The sequence below is a fragment of the Ipomoea triloba genome, chromosome 3 (genome assembly GCF_003576645.1).
Source record: "Ipomoea triloba cultivar NCNSP0323 chromosome 3, ASM357664v1".
NCBI classification, from domain to species: domain Eukaryota; kingdom Viridiplantae; phylum Streptophyta; class Magnoliopsida; order Solanales; family Convolvulaceae; genus Ipomoea; species Ipomoea triloba.
In genome coordinates this window covers 14,634,272-14,657,375 of record NC_044918.1, presented here as the reverse complement: position 1 = coordinate 14,657,375, position 23,104 = coordinate 14,634,272, and the positions used below count along the sequence as shown (strand labels likewise).

Here is a 23,104-nt window from a genome sequence, read left to right as displayed (position 1 = left end):
ATCACGCCTGAAGATCTCATTTCCTCGTTACTGTTATTCCTCATATTCTCCATCAATAAACCAACAAGACGGAGATTAACTCTTACTCGAAGAACAACTGAAGACTCTTTAACGGTCTTAGAGTCGATCTTAAGGCTGCATACTCTTCTAGAGCAGCTTTTAAGATTGCATTAGCAGCTCGTCTACCAATTGATAGATGCCCAAAGTATTTTTAACAAAGCCAATAACCAAACACTAGATCACCAACAACAAAGAGTAAAATTGTGTGCTGAGTGGGTGTAGGGCAGCGCAGTATAAATGCTGGGTCCATTCATACATGCTTTCTCACTGTCCTGTTGGGTGAAAAATGAAAAAAAAAAAGTCAAGTCGAGGTGACAGTATGATAAGGCCAAGAATGATTTTCCTTTGACCATTTTAAAAGCTTCATAGATCTGAAACCAATCATCTTCTCCCCTACTTCATCACGCCTTCCCTAAACAATATCTATATATATATACACACACACACACACTCAGCAGCCATTGATTTCAGACATGTAATGGGGATTGTGGGGGGAAAAGGAGGAAAAAAGGGGAAATTTTTTGATCGGAAATTCAAGAAATGGAGAATTCATTCAGCGGTGAGTGGCCGGAAAAGGGCCACGGCGGCGCCGGGAGCGCGTCCGTGTCATTCCCGTGGTCGTTTCCCGGCGATTACTCATCCGCCGCCGCCTTTCTGTCGTGGCCGGCGCAGCCGTTTGAGGAGGCCGGCGACGACCGGGCTCTGAGCGCCTCCAAGAGCCACAGCGAGGCGGAGAAACGCCGCCGCGACAGAATCAATGCGCAGCTCGCCACTCTCAGGAAACTGATTCCCAAGTCGGAAAAGGTGACATCTTTAAACCTTATTATCATCGAAATTATATTAGATTCTTGGTTTTCCCCGAAAGATTCTAGTACAGTATGCGCCGGTTTTCCGCCTTCTCTTTTTGAGTTAAACCTGGCATCTATCTGCCCAGAAATGGTGTCAGAACAACGCTTTAAATTAGCCTTTCCCACTTTAATACCAACTCCAAATGATTACACTCTCAATACAATCACAATTTTAATTTTTAGCTCTACTTTTTTTTGAGAAATTAAAATAGCTCTACTAAATCTCGATATTCAAAATAGAGTTACAAACTTTATTTAGAGAGTTATTTCAAATCTCGATATTCAGAATTCAATATGATTACGAAGTTTATTTGAAGAGTTTTTTCGATATAATTTACGATGTTAAATAGTAATTTTTGAGTTGTATATAGTGTGAGAAGGATGAAGGGTATGTTAATATATAAAATTTACTGCTATGTGCATATATATATATGCATTATTTTGTATGCATGTTTAGTCACAAATGGTAACAAAATAGAGAAGCTAAGCAGTGTACTTATGGCCCTACGCGTTGATACCTTTTCTATGTGCATTGAACTGAACCTCTATTCACAATCTTATCTAATCTACCCTACTCAACTTTATTTTGTTAGGCAACTCAATAGTAAATTACACTACTTTTTAATTTGTTGGGTAACTTGATAATAACTTATATTGCTTTTCAAATAATAGACTTAGATTTACATTTTATTGTCTCATTCTTATTATAATATATATGCATCAAAAATTACTTTTTTATGATTAATCAGCACCGGGTGTCAACTGTCATAATTGTTAAAAGGATATGATACTCAAAATAGTAGTTTAGTTTGAACAAAAATGGTATCATTTTAATAAAAAAAAATTAATCATAACACTTCATTGTCTCTTATGTGCTATTACCTAAAAAGATAACTAAAACCTAATTGGTACGTTGCCTATGGTATGACATATTGTGGTGACATTATATTCACGATACTCGACACAAACTTATAATCTTTCCTTAAACTTTTTAGCTTATTCTAAATACAAAAGACATCGGTACTAACCTATACATTGTATCTGCTTAACATGAATATATATGGTATGGTAACAACGATGTGATCAGACCTGCCAGGAGATACTTGGCTATCTATGGGTAAATTATACCATGGACCAGTGTCTATCTTGTATTGTAAACTTTAATCTAAAAGTACCTTCAGACTCTATATCTGTAGTTGACATATCTAGTATATGTAATTGACAGTTTCTGTACTTGAAACTATCATGTCAGCAATCATCAAGTTATTTGTTTATATGTATAAAAACAGTTAACTGTAATATGAATCCGGTTTAACAATTGCTATATATGTTAACGTTAATTAAGAAGTTTTATTGATGAAAATTGAAGATGGACAAGGCGGCTTTGTTATCAAGCGTAGTAGACCACGTGAAAGACCTAAAGAGAAAAGCCACGGAAATCACCGAAGCTCTCGCCGACGTTCCCACCGACACCGACGAAGTCACCATCGACGACCAACATTCCTCAACCGCCGCCATTAACGACGACCAAACCTCAACCTCCTCGAACTACCTCAAGGCCTCGGTCTGCTGCGACGACCGGCCGGAGCTTTTCGCGGAGATAAACCGCGCCCTGAAAGATCTCCGGCTAACGACGGTGCAGGCGGATGTGACGAGTTTAGGCGGCAGGGTTAAAAGCGTCTTTGTGCTGCAGCTTTGCCCCCCCGACATGGACGCGGTGGAAAGCTCGAATCATAATATGATGAATTCTGTGAAACATTCTCTTAAGGTTGCGTTGTGTAAGATTGCCATACCGGCTTCTACTACTAGTTATCGTATCAAAAGTAAGAGGCAAAGGTTTTTCTTGCCTGCACATTATCATTAAATTAAATCCCTCCCTCACTATTTTATATTATATTCTCAATTATTACATTATATTATGTATATATACTTCATTTGATCTTCATTATGTTTGATTTCAGTAGCCCTGCTTGGCCTGATTTTCTTTTTCTATTTTTTAAATTTGATTTCAGTAGTCCAAGTACAAGTTTAGACATTTTTCCTAATGGCCATTATATTAGGTGAAAAGATTAATTTCTTGGAAGGATTAGAGCTCATTACATTGGGTGAAACTCCACACTTTAACTATCAGGATTGGATCTTATGTCATTGTCCAAAATCTACTACCTAAAAACTAATTGGGTTGTTTTTGTGGACAACATCCAATATAATATTCTTATTGGACTAATTTGTATTCATGTTGAGCATTGGCTTAGACTCCTTAGAGGGCTAAGTCCAACATCCCGCTACTGAAATATTACGTTGATTGCTACGCAAGTAGGGATGTCAATTGGGCTAACCCGTTGGATTTTAGATTAGCCTTATAGGGCTTTTGAACTTATCGGTTTGGGTTAACTGATTTTTTGTTCGTGTATTGGGTTGGACTGGCCCTAACCCAAAACTGCGGGTTGTCGGGCTTATCCAGCGGGTTGAACCAATAAACTAAAATTGAAAAATGAAAGTGAGCATCCACCTACATTTTGTGGAGCGGGATGAGTTAAAAAAAAAAAAAAAAATTCATCCACGACATCAAAACGCGCACACACACACCAAACTATGACAGGCCGGCCGGGTTAGGGTTAACGCACGGCCAGACTTCGGCCCAATTTGACACTCCTATATGCAAGTATGATAAAATAAAATTGTACATTTGCTACCAATTATATTTTTTAATTATGATAATTCATTCCAAATTTTGTTCCATTTTTACTAGTTGAGAAGACGGAACATAGCACATTCTTTGATTTTATGAAATTTTGTTAAGTTGACTGATAAATAGTGCACAACATCATTTCAATATTGTTTTTTGAAATCACATCATTTCAATATAATTTCATGGAATTTAATTTGTCAAGTCTTATCGAGTCGAATTGGTGATGTCACTTGCCCAAACTATAATTTATCGGGGATAGGAACTACACTTGAAAAAATGTTTTAAGTCCATTGTCATTTATTATCTTGGAGAATAATAGTCAATAAACCCAAAATTATCAACTTGAGTAAAGCTATTAATTTTAAAATAAATCTTATCTGAAAGAATTGGGATCGAGTAATATTAACCTACCACGTTAATATACCTTTGGGATGTGTGAAAACCATTATAATCACCCTATATTTTCGTTGACAAACATCAATCATAGAAAACTCGTCTATGAACACACATGTATCTATGTATTTTTCTATAAATATCACGTTAATATACAAAATCGAACCCCAACCTTATGCTTAAGGGACAAGATGTTGAACCATCGTACCAACCATGGTTCGAGAGATCAAGACTCTGTTTATTCATTATCTTTACTCTCTCATATTTATATCGTTAATCGTTCTTAACGTTGATCAAATAATTTATGCATGTTGAGATGATTGTGTTTGTAAATTCCAACAATTTATTTATTTAATTATTGTTTCAAGTGTGTGTGTATATATATATATATATATATATATATAAATATATAAATTTTTGGAAAGAATGGTTAGGAAGCACACGAAAGTTACTAAGTTGTATAGTTTGGGAAGTCGCAATCTGAACCGTTTGGCATAACGCCTCTTGCATTTTGTAGCAAAAGCCGTTACTCATCCATTTCCTCCATCAGTTACCAAACCCCCACAACCTCCTACCACTTCCATTAATATTTTACATTAAACAACATTTTCATGCTTCTTAATTACCTCTCTTAATTAATTACACTTTTTTTTATTATTCTATATAATACTTTGTTTAATTTTCCTCTATTTTTAATAATAATTTAATGCAAAATATTCAAGAACATTGTCTTAAATGCAAGTATAATATTAAATAAGTTATACTAAATGTGACTGAAGTATATACTTTTAAAAATACAGAAATAGAAAAGGTTTTTCCCGTTAAATATAGCATTATTGATTAAAAAAAAAAAAACTCAAACTAGGGGAGATATCAATTTTCTAAAAATAAATATAATATTGTCAAACCAAGATTCAAAATTTTAAAAAGTAATATTGGTTAAAAAAAAAGAAAAAAAGAAAAAAAGAGAAATATTAGTTCATACGGTACTCACAAGTAACAACCAATCTAACTAACAAGTAACAACCAAGAAAAAAAATTAAATTAAATTAAATTAAATTTGTTTCGTCAATAAGCGAGCAGTTTACGGTTCATGCCAACAACTCCTCTTTCCTGACGGTTATGCATCTCTCCCCTAACCTTCTAAACCCTAACATTATATCTCTAATCTCTCTCTATATAATCTCTATATCTCTCTCTCTATATATCTATATATATATATATATACACACACACACAGATAAACATTATCAGAGAGTGAGTGAAAGAAATTAAAGCTAGAAAATGGAGGACGGCGGCGGCGGAGGAGGGAGAGTGAAAGGTTCATGGACGCCGGAAGAAGATGCGACACTGGTGAAGCTGGTGGAGCAGCACGGGCCGCGGAACTGGTCGTTAATTAGCACCGGAATTCCAGGGCGGTCGGGGAAGTCGTGCCGGTTGCGGTGGTGCAATCAGCTAAGTCCTGCGGTGCAGCACCGCCCGTTCTCGCCGGAGGAGGACGCCGTTATTCTCCGCGCGCACGCCGTGCACGGCAACAGATGGGCGGCGATCGCGCGCCTTTTACCAGGGAGAACGGACAATGCGATTAAGAATCATTGGAATTCCACTCTCCGGCGCCGGAAAAGGAGTGCGGAGGACGCGCCGCCGCAGGCGGCGGCGGACAAACGAGTTTGCTTGGATGAATCGTCGTCCGAGTCTAAAACGGACGAGCAGAGTAAAATCGCCGCCGCCTGCGGCGGCGGTGCGGAGGATGTGTTGCGATTAGACGCGCCGGAGACTTTGCTGTCATTGTTTCCGCCGGGAGGAAAAGCGGCGGTCGGAGAAAACTCAGCGGCGGCGGAGGAGGAGGAAGAGCTACCGCCGAGTAGCGTATCTGATGACGGAAAGGAAGGAAGATCAAAGGTGGAGATTGAGATTAAAGACACGTGTTTGTTGATTATGCATCGTATGATCGCGCAAGAGGTTCGTAGTTACATTGATAAATTACGAGCCAGTGGTGGGCTTGGGCCTGAATTCGAGTCCAATGTTCAACAACGACCCAAAACCTAAATACTTCTTAGTTCTAAGCCCATTTTTGCTTTCATATATTTATTTAATGTATACTTTTTGTTAGGCAAAGTCCTTTTGATAATTGTTTAGCCTTTCAACCATAGACTTTATAAATTAAAATATGATACAAATTTAAAACGAAACAAAAACAACTATCATGATATGTGGAAGGGGGAAACACAATATTGAAAGAGTCAAAGCAATGCTACGCAATAAAGGGTGGAAGTAGTAGTAGAAAGTGCTAGCGCGCGCACATGTATAGTTATAAACAGTGGACGGAAGGGGAAGTAGAAAGCAGGGGGAAAGAAGGTATATATGGGTGGAAGGTGGAAGGAGAAAGAAGCTAGAAGTGACAACACGTGTAGCTATGATCGAATCGTAATCTAACGGCGGGTTGAATCTAAGGATAGATAAGATAAAAGTATGTAAGATATATAGCTAGAAGGGTAAAAGGATCTAGAAGGTAAAAGTGACCACACGTGTAGCTATAAACGGTGGGTAGAAGGTCAAGTAGAAACTAGAAAGTGCTAGTGATTGCAAACAAAAGGTAGAAGGATTTAGAAGTAAAAGTGACCGGGAGAAAGAAGGTAAAAGTGACAACACATGTAGCTATAAACGGTGGGTGGAAAGGCCAGTAGAAACACATGTAGCTATAAACGGTGGGTAGAAGGGCCAGTAGAAACTAGAAAGTGCTAGTGATTGCAAAATACGTGCAAACGAAAGGTAGAAGGATTTATAAGTAAAAGTGACAAGGGGGAAAGAAGGTAAAAGTGACAAGTTGACAACACATGTAGCTATAAACAGTAGGATTGGTAAATACGTGCAAACGAAAGGTAGAAGGATTTACAAGTAAAAGTGACAAGGGGGAAAGAAGGTAAAAGTGACAAGTTGACAACACATGTAGCTATAAACGGTAGGTGGAAGGGCAAACGCGTGCAGGTGAAAGGTAGAAAGCTTGAAGGGCTAGAAGGTAAAAGTGACAACATGTGCATCGCTTAAAGGACTAGAAGGTAAAAGTGACAACATATGCCATCTAAAACGGTGTAGGGAAAGGGAAGTAGAAAGTGCTAGCACGTGCAACAAAAGGTAGAAGGTTACTACTATGATCACAATGAAAGGTAGAAAGGTCTAGAAGGCAAAAGTACCATTTTGTGGTTGCATTTAAAAAGTAATAATTATGTATGTATGTATGTAGAATGCTAGGATTTATAGCAACTATTATATACCGTCTCAAAATGATGTCGTTTTGGAGTTATGCGTGTGTATCATTTTGGTTTTCATAATACGAATAAAAAGAGAGTTTATTTAGTGGGGGCCAATGCCCTCACTATGGATTCTATGCACTAATGTGTGATTGATCCATTGATGTTTAAAAAAAAAAAAGTGAGTCAAATAGTTTGTGTTAGTCTATGAAAATTTTGTACAACACATTTAGCTTACAAAATAGACCAAGAACAAATTATGAATACGTAGAAGAATGTAGTTTAACATTAGTTTATTTGCAAATTTCAATATTTGTTTAATGAAATTATCTGTAAAGGAAGATGTTTCTCTCGTTTTTTTTTTCTTACAATACATTTACCCTTAATAACCTTGTTAGCTTGGTAATCACAAATTCATAGTATTAAAATAAGAAAAGTATTAGGAATATTCCATTGTCATGCATGACAAAAGAGAAAGCTGTACATATTTATCATGGCTTCTTCAATGAACTCAACTTATATATCATAAAAGTGCAATACAAGCCATTACACTGTTATCAGAGCAGCTTGACCAAGACTGTCTTCTTCGTGAATACCAAGAACCTGTCATGGCTGGCCCAATAATTAATTGCATCAAAGTTTTACTCCAAAGCCCAGAGTAATTATTGCTTACCTATATTTAATAATCTAGAAGCCTGTCACGATGGACCAAACCCTTTTGGACTTGTAATTTAAACTAATCATTTTTTTTCTTCAAAATGTTGAATCTTCTACTCGACAAAGCATTGAGAGGATGTAAATCAACTGAACACAAAGACTAAATCTTTACTCACTGCGCACAAGAAGTCCCACTACTGCTGTTGAGACTCGATCTCTGGTCTCTTCTCTCAAATTTTACCCACGTGAGGCTCAAAATTAGGACACAGAGTCACAATAAATTAAGACAAAGTTTGATTTCTGGTGAAAGTAACATATTGACCTTCTTGGTTTGAGTCTGCTAGTTATTGGCAACTTAAACTGTGATGATTTACCTCATTGTGATCCTTTAACGATTAGAGTTGCAAGGCAGAGTTTAACCCGTGCACATCCTTAAACAGTGGCTACGGATTTCTCTGTCTAGAACATAAATTTAGAATATGTTTGCTCCCAGATACTCTATTGAGTCAGAAGCATAGAGGATCTTAAGGTTGAAAATTCAACCTTTTGGAAAGAAATATGTAGAGTATTATAGCAATAAATTTAATTGTCACAAACTTTTTAACGAGATGCTAATGTCAAAGAACTTGTCACATAGATTAGTGTATCTCTTATCTCCGATCATTGAATGATATAAGAGAATATTGTGATGAGATGTAGAGATCGAAAATGCTGTTGACTGGATTATATATATAGAAGTAAATTATAAAAAACAAAATTACTCAAAGTCAAACAGCTTTTTTTTTTCAAGTGCTGAAAGATGACGTTATGCTCAGGGGCAGGTATTCCTCAGAAGGTACAAGTATTGGTCAACGGCGCTGGCGGGGACTGCGACGTTGACTTTAACAGCGTCCCTGGAATCGTAGACCGGTAACAATATGCAGTACCGATCGCAGATTACGGGCCCCACCTCGACCGGCCGGCCCAGCCCGAAGTCAACCCTCTCGAGCCCGAGCCTTGACCATTGCGACATTATCAACACGCCCACTGAGTCGGGACACGCCCGAGTCGAACTCACCGATTCCACCACTTCTCTCACGTACTCCTCGTCCACTCGCTCTTTTGCTCTCTTTACTAACTCGGTGGCGTAGCTGAGTCCCTTTTCCGATAGGTCTTTCACGGTGGCCTGAGCGCAGCCGAGGACGAAGGCATTGCCGTAGTAGCCGCCGGGTAAACTCGGTTTGACTCGGTGGCGGACGTTGACGCTAAAAAGGAGTTTTAGCGTTTGGGTTTGGGGGAGATTAAGGGCCCTCGCCCAGCTCCTCCATACGTGGGCGGAGAGGACTTCGAACGACGTGCATGGCGGGTCGGCGAGTTTTCCGGCGAGTTGGACGAGTTTCTTCAACTCGGTGAGCTTTCGCCGGTCGAATTCCACGGAGGTCGGCGTTAGTCTCTCCTGCGAAAACCGGGAGTCGAAGTTGCTGACGTCAGCAACTCGGTTGAACTCGGGGTGGTGACTCACTGAGTTAGAACGGCGTTGCCGGAAATTAGCCGGGTTAAGAATATGGCGATCCCAGACCGGTTTCTGTTTCAGCTCGGCGCCAGGTCGGCGCTTCCCGGCCGCTAGCTCGGCGAGGAAGTTGAGAAACTCGGCGCTGCCGATCCCGTCGCAGAGACAATGGTTGAAGCCGACCGCCAGCGTGGCAGCATTATCCGACAGCCACGTCAGCTGCACGACCAACGGTGGGGCCCCTTTAAGCACATCCACCACGTACAACGACAGCAGCATCCGCCACTGGGCCCCGCACCGCGGCGCCCGTTCAAACTCCGCCGCCGTGAGCTCCGACGCCGCCTCAATAAACACCGCCCCCTGGCCGCGACACGTCACCTCCAGACCGGCCCCGTCCGGCCGCGCCCTCACTCGTCCCGCCAGCGGATAGTACGGAACCAACGCGCGCCCCAGCGCGTCCTTCACCCTCGCCGCCGTCGCCGCCCTATCCACGGCGGCGCCGGCCGTCTTGTACACCAACAAATACTCTATAGTAAACCGCAGAAACGGCTGAGAATCCAAGGCGGAGAGGGGAAGAACCTGAACCGGCGTCGGCTCCGACGGGCTCACTAAAACAGCTTCTTTTACATGTATGGAGGTCATCGCCATTTTTGCATAAAGAAGAATATTGGAATAGCCTTGGCTACGCATATATATACACCATATATAATATATGTGTGTGTAGGGGCCCCGTGTGTGTGGGGGTGGGGTATTGAGTTTAAAGGAGAGAATTATTGCATGTAATATGTATAGCTATACATTCATTTATATAGAAGCAGAGAGGTCCCTATACTATATATGTGTCATGTCAAATTCTGTGTATATATAATCACATGATACAATGGTACCCAAAATTTAAAAATAAACAATAAATCACATAGTAGACCAAACTACTTCATTATTATATTAAAAAAATAAAATAAATTATTTACACCGAATTTTATAACAAACCTAATCGATGGGCTATACCTAGACAAACCTATGAACGGCCTAGATAGGTTTATCTCGCTGATTGAAGAAGGCCAAGGTCAAGCCCAAGTGGATTGGCAACTAAACTGATAGAACCAATTAGGAGATTAGAGGACACTTAGAAGCGGGTCAGTGAACCGATTTAACATTGACGGACTTTAGCATAAATGTATAAGTATAAATAGCTTGGTTGATGATCGGCCCAAAAAGACATCATATATATTCTCACTATTAACTAGCTACTTGTATCTCGCTCACTCAAACCAACCTTGTACTCATATTCTTTTATCTATTATATTACTCCAAAGGGTTCCTAAGACTCAGATTTAATTTACACTATCAGTTATTATTTTTTCTTATTAAGCCACACACTACAAGAATAGTTAATTTAAATCTGAAAGGTTAGCTCAGTTAGTACTTAGTGATAAAATATGTGCAAGAATAGTTAGTTTGATTATCAATAGGAAACATGAGATGCAAAAACGAGACAATTGAATACTCGATATGATGTCATATCATTTAGTTTAAAAATTGTAATATAAGTAACATTATTATTATTATAATAATTATTATTATTATTTTCTACTTCCTCTCTCTCCACTGTGAAAGATTTGTGCAAGATTCTCTGGCATAACTTTATGGATAGAAAAATAGAAAAAATAAAAATAAAAATGGTGAAATGGTTAGCTTTGCTTTCTGTCTGTTCCGGGAATTGATAGCCACAAGTGGCACTCCCTTTTTACGTTATATACTCATATTTCTCTCTCAACATATATTATTCTACTTTCAAGAATATACGTGGCATATAATCATATATTAAGTAACATTATATTTTGCGCTGAAATTTTACCTCTTAATATTAATACTAATTCATTGAAATATTTTATGCTTTATTACATGTTAATTAAGTGGACTCCTTTCTTTTTTCTTTTTCTTTTTTTTTAATACTATTGACTTTATTACAATGCAATATCTGTTCATAATTATTTTTTCAACCTATTGAAACACAAAGAGTCAATATTGCCTCCACTGATGCAAGAACAGTGGATTCATTCTTTAGTTTGTAGTGAAGTTAGTTAATTTAGAGCTATTAAGGAATATAAAATGTTTTATTGTAATCTATAAATGTGAAAAATCAAGTCAAAGATCATAGAGAAGGGGATAGATGCGCAGATTTGCTCGCCAAATTGGCTCAAGGGATAGATTGGGGAACCACCGTTCTTGAACAAGCCTCGGCTGGCGTGAAATATTTCCTCTCAGCTCATGCATGCCAACAGAATTTGGACGCTAGAGTTAAATAAGGCGCTTAGGTGCCTCAATTTCACCCAAAAAAAATCATAGATCAAACATTATAATTTTTTATTTTTTTTTCCCTGGCCTGCAACTTGGTATATTCTTTGGTGAAATATAATAATGTGTTAATGGACATGGATGCTGATACCTGTCTATACATATATGTCTTGTCCCAACACAGTATATCAACTACAAAATTTATATAAGATCATATCGGGGATAGGGGATGGATATCTCGAATGATTAAAGAATAAGAAAAACTAATATAAATCTTGTCGCAATAACATCATTCATAGAAATCTTTTACATAAATATATACTTATCCTTTCTTATCTTAAGTTCATAAAGTCATAATAATAAACAATTATCGTATGATAAAAAGGTGAAATGATAATATTTTTGTTGAAATATTGTGTGTACGCATGATTTGTCGGGGAGAAAAAAAAAAGAAAAGAAAAAAGAAAAATTAAACCTAGTGATGTTGCATGGACATGATGGCAACTTTTTGAAGAGGTATACATAGTCAAAGTGTGGAGGGTGAGTGGACCCAACCACAGTAATAAAGGAATCATTACAGTTGGGTGAGTGACATTTTTTTGTGTAATTTTCACCGTCGAACACAGTGAGTAATTATTTCACTGAATTGTACGCATTTTTATTGAGTGTGACAACTATCCTGTAGATTTAAGATTATTCTATATTTAAAGTTTTTTTTTAGTATTACTGACTCTGTTACAATGTATTATCTGTTCATAATTACTTTCTTAACCTACTGAAACACAAAAAGTCAGCATTACCTCCACTAAAGCTCGAACCCACCCCTTTTTATATGGGGTACAACCGAGTGCCACTCCATATTTAAAGTTAAGGATCGAACCCTTACAGTTGGGTGAGTGACAGAGTGTATTAAGATTGTGATTGTATTCTTGAAATTATATACTTCTTAGTCTTAGGTTCTATTGCTAATTGGGTTTTTATTCCGGATTTTTTGGAAATTGTTTTAAAAATCAACAAAAACAAAAATCAACGCTGCCCAATGGGCACGTCTTGGCTTTTTCCCCCTCTTTTTCATATATAGTCCCAAAATATTGCCACCACTCATCTTGTTCTATGTGAGTAATAAAATTATGTATAGTTCTTTTTAAAAAAAAAAAAATCATGTTTACATGATATAGAAAAAAAAAAGATTATTTACCTTTCTTTCACTAGTAGAATTAAAATACATGATAAAAATTTTGCGTGATGAGAGTAAATTTATCATTTCTTTGGTGTATGGAAGTGAATCCCAGTGCAGCATGTGCTAGATTGCAGAGATGCTCAAAGGACATGATGTGGGACCGTTGTGCAGGGTTGTGGACTTTTCCAGGGTCCATTATATTTTGTTTTCTTGGATCCGTGTGTTCAATAAATAAATAGGTCATTGTTCATGCAAGTTTACCAGGCCATTTTTTTTATGAATTCGTGTAAATATATTTGAGTCTTTTCTCTTCTTTTTTTTTTTGAAAATATTTGAGTCATTAAATACTCAAGATTAATGGTTTAGATGCACAGTTAGTAAAATTTAAGTTATTGATCTCAAACATTCAATGGTTAGATCTGTCCACATGAACACATGAAAAAAAGTGAACTTATATAATCATTATTTGTCCACACGAACTCATAAAAAATGGTGAACTTATATGATCATGAGTTATATATATATATGACACATTATACAAGTTAAGAATACTTATTATTAAAAACTGTCAAATTAAGCACTTAAAATTACGCAAAAATTTATATATAGTAACAAAGTAATTAAATGACATGCTCTGATACCAATTGTCGTATCTAATGTTTAACATTACATCAAAATTAAAATTATAGGAGTAGTTAGTGACTCTCATGTATTGTTTGTTTATTACTAGGTATTATACATGAGCACGCATGTTTTTCTTAATTACTAAAAAAGAAAGTTAGTAATAAATGCATAGCTTAATTTTAATGTACTTACAATAGTAAGACGTTGAAAACTTGGCATACAGCTGCAGAATTTATCCAATGTACACTTACGGATAATAACTATGCATTTTTCTCGTAATATGTTGAATTTCGTCTTCTGAATCACTTTCTAAGAAAAATATATGAAAAGTAAATCAAATAAAGTTAACTTTAAACAAGATGAACGATTCATACCAACTCCGATAAATCTATGCAACTAATTAATAAGGTTGATGCTAAAGTAAAAAAGACGTGGCATTGAAGTTTTTTTTTTTAATATGATTTTGCACCCTTAAACGATCCATTCTAGAAATAGTATAAAAAAGAATATTGAAAAAAATTCTTTTAAGAATTTATTGGAGCACGTAATTGATATGTAATTCGATTTGCACACACATCAAATATCTTCTCTTTATAGATTGTATCAACAGGAAGAATCTTGTCTTATCATCTGTTTGTTCTCTCATGCCTCTTTTCCTTCTAGTTTAGCTTAGTAGCATTATATATATTTTTTCTTTTGAGTAAACAAAAGAAATCCATAATCTTCATAAATTTTGAGTAACGAGAGAAATCTAATTATTATTTAAGATACTCGATTGCAATTACTCTATGAATATATATACTCCGTATTAAATAAATTATACTCTTGATCTTCTGTAATAATTTACATGAGAGAGATGAACTGTATTAGAGTTTAGAAAAATTTTGTGTTACATGCTCGATTAAAAGAACGTTATTAGTTGAATATGTGACATTCGGAGTTATGCTCTATCAACTCGATCACACATTTCAGTGCTAGTAACATATATTATTGTTTATATATTATGCATCAAAAAGGGTGCCTAGCTAGCTAGCTTATAAGCTATGGCAACCCAAATTAGCTAATTTAATCATTTCTTAATTGGCTTTGGCAAAAAAAGAAGTTAGTATTTATGCTTTTGTCCAATGTGGAGATATATTTTCACTTTATAGAATGATTCTTAGATTTCTAAAACAATTTTCGATGTGTGTAATCACAAAGTAATTGACAATAATTTGTTTATTAATTGTTTCAAACTACTAATTTATATAATGTTATGAGCTAATACTAATTTAATTTTGTTGTCACTAATTTTAAGAATCAATGCACTAAGCTAGTATAGGTTTAGTATATTCTTACACGATAGAGGTAGAGTTAAAAATTAATATAAAAGGAGAAAAAGCTTAATTAAAAAATTTGATAAGAGGAAATAGTTATGTTATAATATATTGTAAACTTTTTAAATAATTTGCGGGTCCATTGTGATTTTATATATTTTTATTATACATCTAAGCTAATTAAGACTACAAAGTTTAAGAAAATATATAAGATCAAGTTTCAAGATTTGAGGACTTATTTTATAGTTGGTGTTATCAGTCACTTTTAACGAGTGGTTTATAATAGTTTTAAGATTTTTCAGATTCTTAAAATAGTTATAAATTTGAACAAAAATTACTCGCAATTACTACTCGACACAGCTTGTGAACCACACAGAAAAGATAGATCGCACTAGGAAAACTTGAGAGTGTGCATTGAATAAACCACACTCCTTGACCATCACTTAACACACATACAAATCACACATGAAAGGTAAATCACACTAAAAAAATCATGTGCAACAAACTCAAGTAAGATAATATTGTTAAAAATTAAACGTGTGATCTTTTAGTACAAAAATTATTTTCTACTACCCAACAACCTCAACGGTAAAATGTTGAACTATATGCGTGAAATTCATAATTACATATAATAACCTACGAATAAAGTTGCATAATTATGTATGAGTAATTAGTCAAATCAAATTGGGGGGCTAAAATTCTTCATCATGTATGGGAATAAAGTAAGATTTGGTTCTTTGATTTCTTATAGATTGAAATCCCTAATGTTGGTCCACTAAAAATCATGCACAAATAACCATGCTACCTGCCTCATCCATCCACTACACCTGTCTACACTATATACCAACTGTAAAATTCAGGTCTTGACTTTGATTCTTTGTGATTACCCACAACTCCAACCATAGATTTTAACCTATGGTCAATAATCAATATACATAATATCATAATAAATTACATATAAAAAAAAATTATATGTCATAAAATATCAATTGTTAAAAATAAAAATTATTATAGTTGCCTTTAAAAAGAATTATAGAATTGATGGAGCATGATTTCATATATGAAAATTACAAACTTTATTTTATCAACATCTTCTTGGTACAGCTTAACTAGTCAACTAATTCAAAATAAATTTTTAAAACTTTGTTTTACTAGCAATCACACCAGAGAATATTTGCATTATATAAAGCACTATAATAGACCTTTTGGCCTGACTTAGATTAAAAGTTAAGTTTTGATGGCGATTAAATTGAATTCAGATAAAATTTTCCTAAATTAATGGAAAGATTCGCTCTATCTGAGCTTCACATGATGTGCTCTAAGAATGATTTAGCCGTCGTTAGGGCCCCTCTTAACACTGTAGACTTGCTTATGAGGTATCACTATTGTTATTGTCAAAAAGTCGAAATTGAAAGGTATAGTGTTGACAAAGGAAAGGTGTCAATTTTGACAGGATTCTAGTATATTGTATTATATATATTGGATAATTATATAATAAGTCAAAAAATGTGAAAGTCGTCGGCAAAAAATTCTATGATGCAAAAGAATTCTTGTGAATTATTGTTTTAACGATTTGGACACATACATCTTTACATTCTAAACCCTAAACTTACTAACAGTTTCCTTGAAATATTTTAGAGCTGTGATAACGGGTAAACCCACTAACAATAATTTTTTCCAAAAACATTTTAGAGTTATGCTACTGACAACTTCTTCAAACATTTTAGAGTCGAGGTACACTCACTAAAAACTTCATCGAAATTATAACCTGAGACTCGGGGAGGTGTGGTTGAGTGACAAGGAATTCATTTATTCTTAACCAAAGATCAAGAATTCGATCTTTTACTTTGAGAATGAAACAACTTTAAATCTCCAAGTCAGTTGTCCGATCCAATAAATTCTTTTTAAAGAAAGTTTTGAAATACCAAAAGGGAAAAAGATCTATTACTTTCTTCTTTTTATTTTTGAATTAAATTATAATTTATAACATCATGAATCATGATGTACACTGTACAGTACACGAGTATTGTTTCTATTTGTATGGGGTAGGTCTAACTTATTATTATCACAATTGAGTTGACTAATCTTGAGTGTGTAGTCTTATCTTTCTTCTAATTATAATCAACGGAAAAGCTTATTTAATCAAATGAGTGCTGGGTATCTATGCATTACAATGACAATAGTATAAATTAAAGCCTCATCTTATCTTTGGCAAACTCCGATATCTTCTTTCTGCATCTCTTATAAAATTATATTAATTTAATCGAGTTTTGATCAGATCTCATTCAAAGCTAATTTTAAAAAGCGTTTTTGTATATATATGTGCAAGACAATTTACCAAAAGGAAAGGGAAGGGTATCATGCATGTAGGGTCGAAGCAGGTTGTATAGTAGCTTGCCAGCAAAGAGGCCATTTCTGCATATTTTATGTGCCCAGATATGCATAAAGCAACTTTCATGTGCATGATAACACAAACGAGATAAGAATAGCAAATATCAACGTTAATTAATTAAAACCCTTTGTTAATGTAGTCGGACCAATACAATTACTACATCAAACACATACATCGAGAAAATTCTCCAAATAATTAATCTTTGTTTATGTTTAGGTATTTGAGTCACATTAATCTTTTGTCGTTCCCTTATGATGTTTTTGCGCATCATCATATCACCCGATCCGGCAGGCCATAGTTGGATTGGATTAAACGTAGTAGGGTGGATAGCTGTGCGTCTTTTCATGAGATAAAAGCCAAGGAAACAAAAGTAAAAGAAAAGGTTGAGGGAACAGTGTTTGTTGTTATTGTTTTTTGAGGTTGTGGTGTCATGTGGGCTTCTTATAATGTGGCTATGCTATACCTGGGAATATTTCCCTTTTTTTTTTTTCTTTTTTCTTTTTTCTTTTTCCAGTAAGTACTGATTAGCTCATCAATATTGGTTTGAACTTTTTCGCCGCCCTGTTCTGTGGTCCATGCACGTATGTACTGTCACGGTCTCACCATTCTACTAGCTAGCTAGCTATGATTTTGCGAAAGAGTTCTACTACATATCCTCCTAAATTCTACTCTCTAAGGTGACAAACAGACATTAGTTATTTTTATCATGTGGACCCACAGAAAAGTGTCTGCCTCAAAAACATGTGAAAGAGAATATAAATTGAGAGTATAAAGTGGGAGTATACCAGTATTTTTTTTAGGGTCACACTTGTGTGAGACCGTCTCACGGATCCTTATTCGTGAGACGGGTCGGGTCAGGTTAAAACACCGTGCAAATGTCATACTTATATGTGCAAATCTCACACTTATAATGCTCAAATATAACACTAATAAAAAATACAATTTGTGTTACTTATAAGAGAAAAAGTAATACATTTTTCATAATAAGTAATGCTGACAAGTGCCTCCCACTTATAAGGGCAAAATATAATACTTTTGAGTAAAAATGTAATACTTTTAAATCGAAATGTAAAAGTATTGTATTTTCCCTTAAAAGTATTACATTTACCCTAATAAGTAACAAAAATTTTATTCTTGATTAGTATTACATTTGAGCATATAAGTATGACATTTGTGCATATAAGTGTTATTACATTTGCATCTTGACCCGGACCGGTCCGACCCGTCTCATGGTGAGACGGTCTCACACAAGTTTTTGCCTTTTTTTTTTTATTTTATTTATGGGAAATTCTTTTGCCAAACTCATTGAGATTATTGGCCTTTTTTTTTTTTTTTAGTAAATTCATTGAGATTAGCCTAATCACCACTTCTATGTAAAATGCGAGGATACATTGCAATATTTGCACATTTACTGTATAAAAACAAAGAAGTAACGATGTTACTAGATCACTGGTTTAGTGAATGAGAAATCTCATTTTAAAACATCTTCAAATAACAAGATAGAGATTTGATTCTTCTCAAAAATATTGAGAGCTTGAGTTTATATATGTTGGATGTGCAGGAGTATACAGTTTTGTATTGAGTCTTGAAATTAAATTGATTATATTTACTTTCTCATGACCTGAGGCAGGATTATGGTGTCTAGAATATAAGTTTTGATTTTTGCCACAAATATTTGGACCGAAGTTTGGATTTGGGTTTATGTGCAAAAATGTTTAGTTTAGTATTGAATTTTAAAAATAGATTGCCTCAACTTACCTCTAGTTGTTATACAGTGGACTATGCATGGTTCACATAGCACTATGTGGACCATGGTCTAATACGGTTATATGGTAGAATTAAAATGATACTTGAGTGTTGTTAAAACGAAACTAGTGTGTGTGGCAAATGAAACTAAAACCAGAGCTCATATAATAACGTATAATGTAAAATAAAACTGTAATATGATTAAAATGATACTTTAGTGCTGTCATAATAAAAATAGTGTAGATGAAAAATGAAATTAAAAGACAGAACTCATGAAATGTAATTAAAATTATTTATCCAAGAAAGAGTGTAATTATACGGATATGATTAGACAGAATTTGGATTAATCTCGCTTTAGTGGATACATATGTTATGTTTTTTTTTTTTTTTAAATGATAACTATAATTGAAAGATGCATATATTAAAATATATTAATTTCTAACTAAACGTTTAAATTTAAGGTGACACTACACTTTTATCATATTATATATTTTATATTCAACTAAAAATTGTTATCTTTTAGGCCGTACACATTTTATATTATTGCAACACAAAGCAATTAATCTTTGATAATTAAATAGAAAGTCCTCTATTTTAATTATCAATCAATCAAATAATTCTTTTTCAAATATAATTTATCCCATTTAATTACTTAAATAATACCTCGGAGACCATGTTTATCCCTGGTGCACAGTCCTGCTCCAACAAATCTTATAATTAATACAACATTCAAAACATATGAATAAAGAAACACCGACAAACAGTCTGGAACCAATTATTTTTTTCCTATTCTTTTTTTTAAATCTAATTATTACCTTAATTTTCCGGATAACGTTTAACACCATCTCTAATTATATATATATGTATGCATAAGTTCAAATATAATCTAATAATCTAATAAAAACTAATAAGTGCATGTGAATGAAAGCTATGCCATTTAATTGTGTTCGTTTTTTCATTACTTTTTTTTTATATACATTACGCTATAAGAGTAAAACTATACAATATTTTAGTAAAAAATATCTCTATCATTATAACTTTCATTATCTTTTTCAACTATTGTTGTCAAGCACATGCATCCACCATATATTTTCTTATGTTATTTCTTAAAATATAAATACCAAATTTATATAAATGGGTTACCTTATTATTATTATTATTATATAATATAATATAAATATATAAAATCTAAATAAATACGGAGTATAAAATTTTAATATAAAGTACTAATATTGGGTATCAATTTTTGCGCATCGCGCATAAAAAAAAACCTGATGAATTTCTTATACAAAAATGCTAATATATATATATATATATATATATAAACTTTATTATTTCCGTGCATCATAAATCATATATAACCTATTAATTACTGTGGACTTTTGAAAAAAAAAATGGAATTCTGAAAGGAGAGGACTGAGTCATTAAAAATATTCAGTGAATAGAATCCTTGGAGATTTGATTCTATCTCTCTGCAATATTGTTTACCAAACATGCAGGGTTGTGTTCAATGCTCCAAAACCTTTTGACTCTTCAAAATAATTTCAGTCACTATATTCAAGTCCAAGAATATTTTATATATATTCATCCACGATTGCAGCATATTTAAACTTTATTATTATGTTTCTTCGTTAAATAATTCTTATTCAATTGTTTTCCTTAAATTAGTTGTTGGTTTGTCAAACAACTTCAATTCAATCCATTGTTTCTATTAAAAATAAATGATAGTCAACTTATTGTTTATATGGAAAATGGTTTACATGTTACAAATTTTTCTTCATTAAATAATTCTTACAAAATTGTTTTCCCTAAATTAGTTGGTTTGTCAAACAACTTCAATTCAATATAATCCATTGTTTCTATTAAAAAAAATGATAGTCAACTTATTGTTTATATGGAAAATGGTTTACATGTCACATTTGTAAGATTCCAGTAAAAAATATTTATTTGGAAAATGGTCAGCCCACTTTGTAAAAAAAAAATCAAAATTTTATTGTATTTAAGGATATTTCTTATTGTTATTGGAGGATAAAAAATGATCATGTCATAATAATATTATGACCAAAAAGAGATGTTCTTAAAAAAATGACTAAAAGTGGATTGCCACCCATAAATTTATAGCAAAAATTAGAATTAACTCTTCATTATTGAAATAAATATTACTCTTTTCTCTTTCTAAATGAAAGCATACTATCAAACAATCTACTATTTATTTATCAACTACCTTATCAATTAATTAAGTGATGATTCAAATATTTTCCACTCAAACCAATGTATTTTCATAATTCAGATGACACATAGACTATACAAACATTGATACATATCATTCGCTTGAAAAATGGAATATATATTGAACATGTTTACCTCTTTATGTTCTTCTACTAACAAAGGTCACAAGGCAAACTTCACATAGAACACATCTTTGAGTAACGATTGCGAACTTTCCTGTAAATCAAAAGAATATATTGAATAGTAAAACATTTTGTTCTGACAATATAAAGTGATTTGATATTTAGTTCAAACATAGATTACGAATCGCTTTGTTCCCGCAATCTAATGTTGTTGGTATTTGAATTAAAAGTGACATAATGGAATATATTAAACAGTGAAAAGTATTTAATAAAAATGAAATTTCTTCATTTTTTTTTTTTTTTTTTTTTTTTGCTTCTCTCAATTTTTACAAGATCTGTCAATTTTCCAGCCTAATTTTTTCGAGGCATTAATGTAAGGCGGCATAAGAATCCACCAAAAGTTGCAAACAAGTCTATGTTCGAGAGTCCATGGATGCAGACCGGTGCAAATTGCACATGAAAGATCGATGAAAATATTCTTTTTATATTTTTTTCCACGGCATTTATTTGGGAAGGCACATAAATCCATCAAGAATTAATTCATTAAAAACACCCGTCGGTGCATGCACGTCCTTGGCTGCCGACCAATTGTACAATGATGTTTTTTGGGTAATGAGAAAAAATTCGTAGTTATTATTTGAGAATGTGAATTGAGTAAACTTTGCCTTGTGATTCTAATTAGTAAAAGATTATATATTAAAAGTCAAAAAGGTTATCTTAAACAGTAAAGGATTACAAACATGCATATGCCGTATAGGCTGTATATAATTGACAGACTTAAATCAAGAACGCAGATTGTTGTTTATAGTTGACTTGCTAGAAGACAAATAAACTGCTCTGACTGGGATCAAATTTGTTATCTTGTAGTTAGTAAGTGAACAGTTTGATCAACTTGACTGTAATTGTCACTACCGTCAGCATCTAAGAGCATGCACGGGATATATTGCATTTTTTTTTTCTCTTTTTTGATGGTGCATAAAATTGGTCAAGACAAGTATGTTGTGATTTGGTAGCATCGTTACAAACCTTCTAATGAAAATTTACATGTTCGAATCTCATCTCAATCAAGGATGTTAGCGTGTCATGTTGTATTTATACTTAAAAAAAAAAAAAAATTGGTCAAGACAAATGCAGGATTGCAGGAAAATCTGTAGTACCACCCAACCTCTGGGCACTGGTTGCTTTTGACTTAGGTCATTGGGAACTTAAACTTTTTGTTTTTAATATTGCACCGAATTTTTTGCATTTTTAGTCCCACGACTATTGAGGTACTTGCATAATTGGTCCACGACTTTCAAACTTTGCAATTTTGGTCCACGACTATTGTTTTTGTTGTAAAAATGATCCTTTTCCAGTCAACATCTCCCCGGAAAATAAATCCGGCGGATTTTCCGGCAAGTTTTCGCCGGAAAAAAAATCCGACATATTTTTCATCAATTTTTCGCTGCAAAAAAAAAATTCTCCTTTCAAGTATTATTAAAATGGACATTTACATTGTTGAAAAAAATTAATCTTTCAAGCAGGAAAACATTGATTATGCCGGAAAAACATATATTCTTATTTTGGTAAACTAATTAAAGTTAAAACTAATTAATTTCTAATTAAGTTAAAATAATTATAAGACTTTTGAAGTCAAAATCAATTGAAGAAATAGAAATGCAGAATGGCAGTGAACATTACTAGCAGTGAGCTATTTGAAATTTGGAGCATTATGGCAATGAGCTATTTGGACTTTGGAGCAAATTAAGCTATTTGAAATGTATATGTGATTGACTATTTTAACTAAAAAAAATTAAAACTAATTAAA

General features: G+C 34.0%; 3 protein-coding genes across 3 annotated transcripts; 2 read left to right on the top strand and 1 right to left on the bottom strand.

Annotated features, from left to right (window-relative positions):
- Positions 1–431: 431 nt before the first annotated feature.
- Positions 432–2,863, top strand: LOC116014262 (transcription factor bHLH51). Its single transcript, XM_031254283.1, has 2 exons — positions 432–864; positions 2,278–2,863. Exons 1-2 carry the CDS (start codon positions 601–603, stop codon positions 2,770–2,772), a joined length of 759 nt encoding a protein of 252 aa, XP_031110143.1. The 5' UTR covers positions 432–600; the 3' UTR covers positions 2,773–2,863.
- A 2,300-nt stretch (positions 2,864–5,163) lies between these two features.
- On the top strand, positions 5,164–6,128 carry LOC116014272 (transcription factor MYB77-like). The gene has a single exon (XM_031254295.1). The coding sequence runs from the start codon at positions 5,278–5,280 to the stop codon at positions 6,040–6,042; it is 765 nt and encodes a 254-aa protein (XP_031110155.1). The 5' UTR covers positions 5,164–5,277; the 3' UTR covers positions 6,043–6,128.
- A 2,390-nt stretch (positions 6,129–8,518) lies between these two features.
- LOC116012290 (omega-hydroxypalmitate O-feruloyl transferase) lies at positions 8,519–10,138 on the bottom strand. Its single transcript, XM_031251797.1, has one exon. It carries the CDS (start codon positions 10,078–10,080, stop codon positions 8,713–8,715), a length of 1,368 nt encoding a protein of 455 aa, XP_031107657.1. The 5' UTR covers positions 10,081–10,138; the 3' UTR covers positions 8,519–8,712.
- Positions 10,139–23,104: the final 12,966 nt, after the last annotated feature.

What these genes read in the sequence shown, in the direction of transcription:
- LOC116014262 (XM_031254283.1), top strand. Translation starts at nt 601, where the DNA reads ATGGAGAATTCATTCAGCGGTGAGTGGCCGGAAAAGGGCCACGGCGGC. An exon ending in TGATTCCCAAGTCGGAAAAG is followed by an intron (nt 865 to 2,277) that starts GTGACATCTTTA and finishes TGAAAATTGAAG; the next exon opens with ATGGACAAGGCGGCTTTGTT.
- LOC116014272 (XM_031254295.1), top strand. Translation starts at nt 5,278, where the DNA reads ATGGAGGACGGCGGCGGCGGAGGAGGGAGAGTGAAAGGTTCATGGACG.
- LOC116012290 (XM_031251797.1), bottom strand. Translation starts at nt 10,080, where the DNA reads ATGCGTAGCCAAGGCTATTCCAATATTCTTCTTTATGCAAAAATGGCG.